The sequence below is a fragment of the Cryptomeria japonica genome, chromosome 11, assembly GCF_030272615.1.
Source record: "Cryptomeria japonica chromosome 11, Sugi_1.0, whole genome shotgun sequence".
NCBI classification, from domain to species: Eukaryota; Viridiplantae; Streptophyta; class Pinopsida; order Cupressales; family Cupressaceae; genus Cryptomeria; species Cryptomeria japonica.
Window position 1 is genome coordinate 611003466 of NC_081415.1, and position 12981 is coordinate 611016446.

The 12981-nt window shown below is 37.2% G+C and overlaps 1 protein-coding gene across 3 annotated transcripts in view; it reads right to left on the reverse strand.

Annotated features, from left to right (window-relative positions):
* LOC131046250 (uncharacterized) overlaps positions 1-12981 on the reverse strand; it is a 283384-nt gene that overhangs the window by 121748 nt on the left and 148655 nt on the right. For 2 of the 3 annotated variants that reach the window (XR_009105959.2, XM_057979934.2), the window contains exon 6: positions 711-788. The exons of the other annotated variant lie outside the window; for it this stretch is intronic. Coding sequence is in view for 1 of the 2 variants with exons in the window: in XM_057979934.2 (XP_057835917.2) it covers positions 711-788 (78 nt within the window). In the remaining variant the exon portion in view is untranslated. The remainder of the gene's footprint in view (positions 1-710; positions 789-12981) is intronic. 3 annotated transcript variants of the gene reach the window in all.

A 12981-nucleotide genomic window follows, 5' to 3' on the forward strand; every position in this document is an offset into this window, starting at 1 on the left:
GCATAAGCGGTTGAGTGATGATTGGTTGTAATGGTCCTCCCGCTGCATAAGTGGTTGAGTTGAGTATTTGTAATTCAGTCCTCCCGCTGAAATACTGCGGTTGAGTGATTTGTGTTTGTTGTATGGTTCTCTTGGCTGGTTCACCGCCAAGTCTCTTGCTTTCCCACTGGATAAATGGAAGGGGCTGGCTTGCCGCCCAGTATTGTATTTACTTTATCATTTCAGCAGATTTGTGATCTAACGATCCCCTCTTCACCATATGCTCTCAACTTCCCACATTGGGCACTTGGTGATCAGAAAGTGGAAGGGTTGCTTTTTCAGAAAGCTTTGAGTTTTATGCTTTCTAACATTAACGGGTATATGTTGGTTGATGATTCTTATTGGTCTTAAAAAACAAAAACAAAAATATCCGGGATATTACAGTCTCAAAGTCTCTATCACCTTATGATTAGTGTCAAGAAAATAGATCACTATAAGTAGGTGGTAAAGAAAAAAACGAAGGAAAAGGAACAAAGCATATCTAAATGTAGTTTTACACAACTGTAATAAGGCACAAATATCACTTTTTATCCTAACTCACATATACCCACAAAAACTAAAGAAACTCAGAAATGATTTGCAATTGAGAACATAGAAAAAATAAGCTATTTGTCTTAGTACTCTCACAAAGATAAAAAAGAAGCATATGAAACATAAGAAATTCTGCTCACGCATAAGTCTTCACATTCGGCTGCACACGTCTATGATCTTCAACCATAGCTCCAACCAAATTAACGATTTCTTCACACCTGCAAAAATATGTACATTAACAGAAAATGAATTTGGAAATACAAACACATTCACTCTAGGTTACAAATAGTCCACACTTTTCGAAAAGCCACCATTACGAATAGATTGGAGGGGTTAAATAACTCTATTTTATAAATTACACTGTTAATGATCAATTATCTTAAAAAACATACCCACTAATTTTGAACCTTGATCACACTAAGTGCAGCACCTTAGCATTCAACAAATAAAAAATAATATTTTTGGTGGAGGAAATGGAAGGGCACAAACAGACATTATCCTAAATACTTATGTTAATGAATAATGCAAATTGTTGCTGTAGGAATAGGAGGGGTTCAAATATTTTTTCCATATGCAGATGGTTTAAACAAGATGTGCCACCACAACTGTTCCAAAAACCCACCCAAGGCTCAAAAGTGACTCAAACATCTTCATACTTGGGATTAGTGTAATATCCTACCCTATTTGCCCTTAAAATATTTTGCACTATTCCAATCTTACTTTTCAACGAATCTGATGTTCAGGAATTATGACAAACACTTTGCATGCATAAAAGATAAAAGGTTTGCTCGATGAATGTGAATCAGATTTCACTCATTGGTTTCATATCCATTTTACAAATAACAAGGCATATAAATTGGATAAACTATACAACAGAAAGAAGCACGATTTGCATTGTATTTTCAGTCATTCACATTATAGTATGTCTGAACATAAAATGTCTGAAAATAAGACAGACCTTTATTGCAATGATACTCAATCTGGAACGAACAGCAGACTGAAATATGCTTAGCGGTCCACAATAATCTTTATTGCAACAAACTCAGACAGGAATGAGCGGGTGTCTGAAATTTATAGCAGTTACCAAATATTCTGATTTCTCATCAGCAAATAGTGATTTAATTGCAGAAATCAGTCTCTAGGTTATGTCTGAAATCAACGTCCACCACTTCCAGGAATCACCAGGTTATGTCTGAAATCACTGTCCACAACTTCCAGTAATGGCTGCAGCAGTTCATAGCATCATACCTCCTCAAGAAGATGATCCAACTCCACTCTAAATCACAGAACGTGCACCAGCGAAGTTGAAATGATCCACCCCTGGACCTTTAATGCAAGTCTGATATTTTTGTTTGGAAATTTTCAGAATTTTTTGTGTTTTGTGTAGTTTTTTCTGATTTTTTGAGTTTTTTGCTTGGTTTTGACTAAGAAGAAATGCAATACAAAATAAAGAATGCTGAAAGGAAATGGTACAACAAATAAACACATATAATAGATAAATTTTTATGAGACTTTATTGAGTGATTTGTTGGTTACATACTCCTGATCGGCATGTACAGGTCTGATACAAAATCTGGAATAGCAAATTTGCCTTGATGAGTTAGATATTTCACCCAAAAACGCTGTCCATGGGTTTGATCTGCATTATCAGGCTCATATTAGGTCTGAACAGCTCCAATAAAGGTCTGAAACCCCACGTCCCAGCTAGGGATTGGCTGCAAATGCTCCCAAGAAGGTACAGCTAGCTGTAGGGACCAATGATTCGTGTTTACTCCCTACAGGGTATGTGTTTTATTACTGAAAGTAAACAGAACAGTAACAGAAACATAAACAGCAACACATATAGAATGCACAATAGTATATGGCAGAATGATAGATCTTTTATTGCAAAATGTAATGAGTACCAAAGTAACAGAATCCCGTTCCCGATAGAATGCCAGACATATATACCATTCGGTGGAACTACCCCTTCAGAAACTTAAACGCATTACATTGCCATTTACTAATCAAAGCATAATAAGTATTATTCAGCTAGCTATGGCATAATTGCTGTCTACATCAGCCCCCCCAAAAAAGAAGTCGTCTTCCAGACAATAGAACAAAATGGGGCTATACAACTACTAAAAACTACTGAGTACTAGGAAGGTGAGAGGACATCCCTGGACTAGTTGAGGACGTCGAAAGCTGTTGCTGAAGGTCATTTTATAAAATGATAATATAGTCATTTTATTTAATAAAGCTCTCCAGCTTGCTCGAGAAGCTACTTAATCAGGAGGAATTAAAAAATAAAGGATGATTTATCCCACATTGAGTGTGGAGGTTCACTTGGAGGTTGGGAAGTCTTTATAAACGAGCTTAGTCTTCATTGAAGAGCATGTTATGGGAATAATATATTGAAGCTATTTCTCTTGTTGCTAATATTCAGTCGCTGGATTGTTCTAAGGACAAAAGCCCTTGGAACCAAGAAGGTTTGGACGGAAACCCACTCCTTCAAAGATTGGTGGATTCAAACGGAGTTCACATCTGGACTTAATGGTGGAGTTTTGAAATCAAATAAGCAGTTTGAAGAAGACTTTCCTTCAATCTAAAATATGAATGCTGAAAGTCATCTGTTCATGGAGATAATTGCAGGTCATGAAGTCCCAGCAAAGTCTGAAATGATGGTGAAGTGCTGAAGAAAAACTCGATAAGCTATAAGGGTAAAAATCATCTTTTCTTGTGCAAAAATCAGAAACATATTGTTTGCAGGGTTCTTGGTATTTTCTAGGCGAATAGGGCAGCCTGTGCATCGTCTAAAGTGGTCAAACCCTGGCAAAAATGGAGGATATGGTATTGTAACCAGGCTGTAGGCTGAGAACACATAGTTAACAGCCATACTAAACTCACAGCAGAACTTGGGTGACTCCTAGTACACATTGTACATACGTCTCCACTGATTGCTCATGGCTGGGTCTGCATTTTCAACTTATGTGGCTGAGATAATCAGGTGCAAACAACTTTATGACTTCCCACTAAAGTCTTCAGCTTCATAGATAGAGAATCGACTGTTCTGAAATTTGTCTAGCGAACTATATCTGAGGAGTGGAATATAAGACTGAACTGAAAATTTTGAGGACAAAATAGTTAGGAGAACTTACAGTGGTATCAGAGCTGTGTATCCTGCCAGCCTGCTGGGAAAGTCAGTTTAATTTTTAGTTTGTCTTGACCAGATTACCAATATTCTTCTAACATCAGTCCCATTAAATTGTTGAAAGATGAGGTCTATGCAGGAGCTTTTGACGGATCTGAAGCAGACTTATGAAAATTATGACAGAACTTTGCCAAAGCTGATCCATCATCCAGAAGTACTAGAACCTACTCATGCAAAAGAAGGGAGAAAAACATTATGGTGGATAGTCTAACCAGCTCAATGGGTGACAAAGAGTTGGGCAAAATGTTGTATACTGCAGGAGAAAAACTTGGACACTTGTTCCTTTCAAAAGATGCTCTATTCACCTCATTGGAGGAAGTGGCGAAGTATTTACAAAAGGTGGATCAGTCACCTTCCCAATTGATTCAAATAGCAATAACTCCAACATGGAATTCTTTGGGTGAGTACAGGCTATTGAGACACAAGGATAAGGAGGTAAGGCTTGTTGTATCTCGTTGTTTAAGTGAAATTATAAGAATTACAACTCCTGAAACTCCTTACAAAGATGATAAAATGAAGGTGGTCTTCCAAGTAATCATTGAAAGTTTTGATGGGCTAGGTGAAATCAATAGTCCTTTTAGTAAGAGGGCTATGAATTTAGAATTGATGGCAAGTGCCAAGTCATGTGTCATCATTAGTGTAAATCCCTAATGCTTTTATGATGATCAAAGGGGACAACCTCAAGGTTCCAAATGTTAGGTCTTGACCGCAGGATAACTCAGCGGTTTGATGTGTTTTGCTAGTAAACATGAGGGGCTTACATTTACAACAAGTTGGCCTGCATCCAATGATGTTGCGATTCTCAAGCTGGGAAAATAAGAGAAAAAGAGATAGGGTTTAGGGATCCTAAGTACAATGGTAGTAATGGCTGGTGTTGCGGGTAGACTGATTTCCATAAACCAATTCATGTTTCGCTAGAGACACCCTCACAACTCAACAAGAACAGTGCAAGCTCCTAGGAAATTAAAGGTTTTCGGACTATGGGCATTCTTCCAGGCACCCAATTCTAGCACAACCTGAAACAAATACCCACAGTTGAACTAAGCATAGTTATGGGTTCAAACTAACCATGCACAGGGACCTACAATCAGCATGCCCCCAATGGTATAAACCAGTATTACATCAAATACCCCCCACATTTCACCATCAGAATCACTTAACTCTAATTTAACCAAATGAAGGGAAACCATGCAAACAAAAGAAAACCAAAATAACCAACACAATACTTCAATGTTCATATATTGATTTCAACTGCCATTACAACAATTTCTTATAGTAGTCCTATTATACTCTACTTCTAATCTGCCAACTGCTAAAATCTACCTATCTAACCTAGCTGTGTAAAAATTCTAACTTTCTAACTACTAAAATCTAACCCTTTACAAAAGAGAGACAATGCCTTTTATAGATTTTACAATTTGAATCAAGGGCTACGATTAATTGCATCCAATGGTTGTAATCTTCCTTCTAGAAGCCTGGCAGCTTAAACCATGCCTATTAACTTCTTATAACTTCTCAGCTGCCACCCTCAAGTTCAACCACCTTCTGAGCTACTGACAACTATTTGACATCAATTTGATCAATCAGGTAAGCTGAGGAATAACTGACCTGTGTCCCCCTTGTTTTAAATGTGTTGAACGAGACCCACAAGTAGCTATTTCACAACAAGGCAATTCAGTTTTACAAACAGATTTTCTGGAATTTTCAGCTCTGAATTTCTGAATCTGCATATTTCTTGTAGCATTTTGAGTGGTTTTGCCTTCAACTTGCTACTGCTGGTATTGCGTATCTCCGTGCTTTGATCCTATGCGTTGAATCATCCTCACCACCTAGCTCGATCACGATCATATCTTCAATTTGCGCTTTAGGTTACCACCTTAGCTCCTTCCAATAGCATCAATCTACAAACACGAATTTGATTTGAATCAATCACCTTGAAAAATTTAAGTAATTTCACCAAATATAAAATGTTGTCAAGGCAATGCTGGGCTTCGTTTCGACAAAAAAGAGGAGAGAATGCAAGATGTTTACTTTTAAAACCAATTCGAACATCCTTTACTTCATTTCATTTTTAACTTAAGATCGCGCCACTTTAAAGGGAAAAGTTAAGCGATTTAGAACAAAAGTGCCAAAAAGTTCCCTTTATTTTAAAATTTCACACTTTGCCATTTAAGGGGAGACTTCGGTGATTGGAGGCCAATTTGTAGAAACGCTTGTCCCTCTTTGTTTTGTTCACTTAATTTTGTTTCATTGTTTGGGGGAAAAGTTAGGCATTTAGAGACGAAAGTGCTCGAAAAAGTCCCTTAATGCCTATAACCCTATCAACCCCCCCCACCCCCTCCTCCTATTTCGTAGTAAAGTTGAGAGGATAAAGTGCAAACTTTCATTTTAAAACACTCCCCCCCTTGGTCCTTTAATTTGTTATTTTTCCTTTTAAGTGTAAAGTTTCGTGATTTGGGTGGAAATGCAAAAACAAAAGAGCTTGAACTTTATTCTCCCTTTAACCTTAGAAAAAGCTAAGTCTAGGATAAACAAAAAGGCGATTTCGTCTTGCCTTTGACTTTGAATGTTTCGACCTTGCATTCCAAGGGGTTTTATCGGCAAATGCAGAGTCATTTGGCAAGGAAAAAACACTTATTTTGCCTTGGAAAAAAAAAGTATCGAACCCTATCATTTTGCATTGAGCGCTGGAATTTTTGTTTTTGATGGGTATATTTTCGAGTTTGCAAGGCAAGATTAAAGCGATATGAAAGCATATAACTTAAAGACAAAGTCGAACTTTATAATTTAGTTTTTGGCTTTGACTTCAAGTGGCGGCTTCTGGGTGCATTGTCGGGGCTTTTCTCGGCATTTACAGAGGGTTTATTCCATTCACTCAGATCTTTTTGATTTGTGAATGCGCTTTAGCTTCTTTCAGTGATTTATCGACCTTTGAGAGCTCGACAACAAGGCGATATCATCTTTTATGCGGGCAAACACCCAAACTTTGCTCTGCATTTTTGATCTTAGACTTGATCATTTGGCTCCTTTAAAACATCGCACTAATTTGGTGCTTTCACCATGGAAAACGGAGACGATGGCGACTTTCAAGGAAGAAATACAATTTCGCCCGAACAAGAAAATCGAACTTTATCATTGCGTTTTGAAGTTTATGTATTCTGCCCCAAGTGTTTTGGGATTATTTTCGATAATTGGAAGGCATTGTGAAGAGCTTTGGGGCTTGTGCGAATTTTGTATGTTTTCTGAAGCAAGTTCGGGGGAAGGGGGGGGGAATTTTTAGCTTTAGCAGAGGATTGAGAGGCCATAAAATTTTGATTTGCTCTAATGCGAGCAACTACAGGCAGGGGGTCCCCATCTAGGATTGATGTGCAAAGCACAACAGATCCCAAATGCAAAATCGCTAATTGCGTTGCTCAGGGAAAGTGTAGTCCAAACCTCCCTATTCACCGAAGGTATTGCTAAAGCCAAGTGTTGATCCATCTTAAAAATTCTTAGTGGATTTTCATAAGTCTCCTCAACTCCCATCTCAAACAATGGATTATTGAAGGATACCCAACTCTGATTTTGAGAAGAAAGTGCACTGCTGCTATGGACAAGATCTAAATCAGGATTATAATACCAATCGACACTGATCCCACAGTTGTCCCTACTCTCTTGTCATCCTCATCATCACTTCAAATGGTGTACTGTGGATCCAAAACATCAAGATTGCTAACCTCATACTCCAAGTGAGCTGCAAATGAAGATGAATCAGATTTCCTCTCCAAAATAAAATCCACTTCACCAATGCCAGCCTGTATGCCTATACCATGTCCTAACTGATTTTTATCTTCCTCAAGATCACCTATAAGATGCAAGTTACAAACACGTGCTCCTTCATCCCTCACTAACCCTTCTTCTAGGGTAACTTTTGATTTTTTTTTTCATTATTCTTCTCATGTACTTCACCGTACCCATTTTACCAGGTGTCAAGGTTACAACCAAACTTAAGAAATCATCCAAGGAAACATTTTTTTAAACCCCTTAGGCATGCTTTGGTACTCTTCAAAGAGTTGGATAGCTTCTTGTTCATAACTCCCCTTAATCTGATCTTCGACCTGCTATAACCCATTGTTGTACTTTAGAATTTTATTTAATCTCCCAACAGGATGGCAGGAAACCTCTGCTCTGATACCACCTGTATGCCTATACCATGTCTTGACTAATTGTTATCTTCATCAAGATCACTTGTAAGCCGCAAGTTACAAACACATGCTCCATCTTCCCTCACTAACCCTTCCTCTAGGGTAACTTCTAGTTTTCTTTCATTATTCTTCTAATGTACTTCACCATACCCATTTTACTAGATCTCAAGGTTATGGCCAAACTTAAGAAATCATCAAAGGAAACACTTCTTTTCAAATCCCTCAAGCATGCATTGGTACTCTTCAAAGAGTTGAATAGCTTCCTATTCATAACTCCTCTTGATCTAATCTTCAACCATGCTAGAACCCATTGTTGTACTTATTTAATCTCCCAAGAGGATTGCAAGAAAACTTTGCTCTAATACCATTGTAAGTGATCTACCCCTGGATCTTTAATGCAAGTCTGATTTTTTTGTTTAGAAATTTTCCGATTTTTGTGTTGTGTAGTTTTTCTGATTTTTTGAGTTTTTTGCTTGGTTTTGACTAAGAAGAAACGCAATAAAAAATAAAGAAAGCTGAAAGGAAATGGTACAACAAATAAACACATACAATAGATAATTTTTTATGAGGCTTTATTGAGTGATTTGTTGGTTGCATAACCATGATCAGCATGTGCTGTTAAAGGTTGTAACTTCAGTAGATATCATTACCTGCCATGATTATGGATTTCTCCTTGCGGTTGTATTCTTCACCTTGTCGCATATCTTCTCTCTTCTCTATCTCGAGCTCTATATTTGCTTTTGGTTTTCTTCACTGATTGTTGGAAGCTGGAAAGTGTTTCGGTTTCGTACTACATCTGTCCCTACTCATATTACATGTATCGGATTCTTTGTATGTTGTCACCGACCTTGTATTAGTTGGAAATGCGTTTCTTTTCCTTCCGTTGAAGTTCATTCACTCGTGGTGTCTGTCGTTTGTGTAACTGACATCTTCTTTAGTGTTTGTCCTTCTGCCTTATTCTTCGTGAGCTATATCGGGTCATGTCTTGTGCTATTTATTCATTTGCCGAGGGACATAAAGAAGGTGATCGATCTTCAGATTTTGATGATTATTTATGAAAAGCTCAAGTCTTTGATGTTGTGACCTTGCATCATCTTTAGTCTTCTGATATAATTATTTATGTTCAGCTGTGTTCATTGGTGTAGGAAGATTTGATCTCTTATCATCTTCTTCAACCTTATTTGTAAGCAGTATTCTAATAGTCTTATTCTATTTTAAGCATTATCAATCATTGTTAGATGATTGTCTACTAAGTGTGAGAGTTATGTACTCATCTTGAGCATTCAATAAAATCTTTTTTTGGTGTGGCTGGGTTTTTCACCCTCACGTGGAGGGTTTCCCTAGGATAAATTGTTGTGTATCTTATTCTCTCAAGTTTTCTTAGTTACTGTTATCTGAGTTTGTAGCTTTATGGTTCTATTTTTTACATGGTATCAAAGCGGGTATAAAGAAAAGATCCAGAACTAGATTGCTTAGTTTTGAAATTCTCTTTATTTGAAGCTCTAGTATGTTTATTTCAAGTTTTTCCATCATGGTGAATGGACTCAAAGTTGAAGACAGATTGGATAGTGTAGCCAATTACACGTCATGGAAATTCAGGATTCTTATTGTGCTAGAAGAGAATGATCTTCTAAACTATGTGAAATCTGTTGTAGATGAACCTTCAGATGACACCGAGAAAGCTCAATGGAGGAAGAATAATCTCATGGCTAAAAAGATTCTAATTGATTCTGTTAAGAATCATCTAGTACCTGTTATATCCAAGTTGAATTCAGCCAAAGAAATGTTTGAGTGCCTTCAAAGCTTGTATGAATTCAACAGTACTAGTAGAGCTCTAGCATTGAGACGTCAACTCCTTCATATCAAAATGGCTAGAGGTGAATCTATTGTTTCTTTCTTTATGAAGATTACAAAATTGAAGGATCAACTCAATGCTATTAGAGATTCTATTGATAAAGACTCGGTTATGCTGGCCATGAATGGCCTTCCTCACTCTTGGGAATCTTTCATTCAAGGTATTAGTGGAAGAAATGAGTTACCCAAGTTTGATCGTTTGAGAGTTGATTGCATTCAAGAGGAATGCAGATTGGAGGCAAGACGAATCGATGCAAATCTCATCATGAAGAAGATCATGTTTTTGCTGCCCATACGTCTAAAAGAAAAGGAAGGAAAGGGAACTTCAAAAGGAACAGAGATAGAAATTCTAATTCAGCTCCTGAATCTAAGAGAAGAAAGGACCTCTCCAGAGTACAATGCTTCAAATGTGACAAGTTTGGTCACTTTGCTAGAAAATGTCCTTCTAGACCCAAACCACAAGCTGCAACAACAAATGTTGAAAATGTTTCTCCTCATAGAGAGTCTAGTGAAAATTTAGAGGGGTTCTTATTTATTTCTGCTCTCTTCAGTAATATTCCCACTGACAGTGATACATGGCTTATTGATAGTGGAGCCTCCCGCCATATTACTGGTTATCATGAACACCTCTCCAACTTGAAGGAAAAAGATTCTCATCTTCAAGTTATCATTGGTAATGATGCATGTCATTCTGTGAAGGGTGCTAGTACTACTTCCTTTCAGTTGGATTCTGGTATCCCTCTTCTTCAGAGCAATGTTCTCTTTGTTCTTGGTATTAAGAGGAATCTGATTTCTATTTCAGCATTAGAAAACAAGGGTTATCATGTTGCTTTTGTTGATGGAAAAGTTCTTGCTTGGAAGAAGAACACCAACATTCAGTCAGCTCGTGAGATTGGTGTTCGTCATGACAGTCTTTATAAGCTTTCAACCTGTCCTATTCAAGCATTAGCTCACAATTCTACAAGCTCAAATGAGCTGTGGCATAAAAGAGTTGGTCACATAAACTTTAAAACTTTGTCTTCAATGGAGAAGGTGGTTGTTGGTCTTCCAAAGCTGAATCAAAATCATGAAGGTGTCTGCAAGAGATGTGCTCTAGGTAAGAATGTTAAGAGTACTTTTCCTAGTAGTGAAAATAGAGCAAAGGATATTCTAGAGTTAATTCACTTTGATTTGTGTGGCCCTATGTCAGTTGCTTCCCTTAGTGGTTTTTGGTATTATGTTACCTTTATTGATGACTTTTCTTGTAAGTGTTGGATTTATTTTCTTAAGTCTAAAGAATCTGATGAAGTGTTGTCCAGATTTAAAAAATTTAAAACACTTGTTGAAAATTTATCTAACAAGAAGATAAAGGTTCTAAGATCTAATAATGGGGGAGAATATGTTTTTGGTTTATTTCATAACTTTTCTTTTGAAGCTGGGATTAAGAGGGAGTTTTGTGTCCCTTATAATCCTCAACAAAATGGTGTAGCTGAAAGAAAGAACATGACAATTGTTGAGTCTGTGAAGGCTATGATCCATGATCAGAGTCTTCAAACATTTTTATGGGCAGAGGCTTGCAGGACAGCAGTATACATTCAGAATCGTAGTCCTCATCAAATCCTAAACAACATGACTCTAGAAGAAGCTTTTTCAAGTATCAAACCAGACATTAGTCACCCCGGGGTTTTTGGATGTCCTGTCTATATTCATGTTCCAAAAGAGAAAAGAACTAAATTAGAACCTTCAGGAAAGAAAGGCATCTTTGTTGGTTATAGTGAATCTTCAAAAGTATACAAAATCTATATTCCAGGTCAAAAGCAAATTGAAATCAACAAGGATGTGTCTTTTGATGAAGATGTAGCTTGCAAGAAATCCAAAGAGTCTAACATGGAATCTGATAGAGAAGACTTTGAGCCTCCTCAAGACATAGATGTGGCTGATCCAGATTCACCTTCAGAGATTCAAAGGGAGAATACAGATTTAGAAAACTTTGTTGATCCTGTTGATCCAATTGATTCTATAGATACTTCTGTAGGTCCCAGTAATATTCCAGCTAATAAGAAAAGACCATTGTGGGCTCGACACACTATGGAAGAGGCTGAAAAATATGCAGCCCCTCATGGCACCTTTAGAGAGAGTAAAAGGCCTCATAAGTTTGCAGGATATGTAGCTTTGATGAGTCACTTTATAGCATCCGAGCCTTCTAATTTTGAAGAAGCCTCAAATCAACAAGTGTGGAAGGATGCCATGATGGAGGAGTATCAATCCATTATCAAAAATGATGTGTGGGATATTGTTCCTAGGCCCAAAGGTAAACCTGTTGTTTCCTCTAAGTGGCTGTTCAAAATTAAACATGCAATTGATGGGAGTGTAGAAAAATATAAAGCTAGATTTGTAGCTAGAGGTTTTTCACAAAAGGAAGGCATAGACTATGAAGAGACTTTTGCACCTGTAGCACGTTACACTTCTATCAAAACTATTATTGCTATTGCAGCTGTTAAAAGATGGAAATTGCATCAGATCGATGTAAAGACAACATTCTTGAATGGTGTAATTGAAGAAGTTTTTATTGAGCATCCAGATGGATTTGTGATCCATGAGAAAGAATCACATGTATGCAGATTGAAAAAGGCCTTCTATGGCCTTAAGCAAGCTCCACGTGCTTGGTATGAAAGAATTGATCAGCATTTGTTGAGCTTGGGTTTTCTCAAAAATGATGCAGATCCAAATATCTATTTCAAGGTAATTGATGATAAAGCTTTAATTTTAGTTCGATATGTTGATGATTTATTTCTTATTGGATAGGATGATCTCATTGCTAGATGTAAGAAAGAGTTAACTTCTTAATTCAAGATGAAAGATCTTGGTTTGATGCATTATTTTCTTGGTTTAGAAGTGTGGCAAAGACCAAATGAAGTCATATTGAGTCAAGGGAAATATGCCATTGACATTTTGAAAAGATTTGGTATGTTAGATTGCAAGTCTATGGCAACTCCCATGGAAACAAATCTGAAAAAGTTACATGAGGTTGCAGCTAGTTCATACTTAGTTGATCCTACTATGTATACGCAATTGATTGGATCTTTGATGTATTTAGTCAATGCAAGGCCTGACATATGTTATGTTGTTAACACTCTCAGTCAATTTATGAGTGAGCCTAGACAGATTCATTTTGTTGCAGCTAAACATATATTGAGATATGTA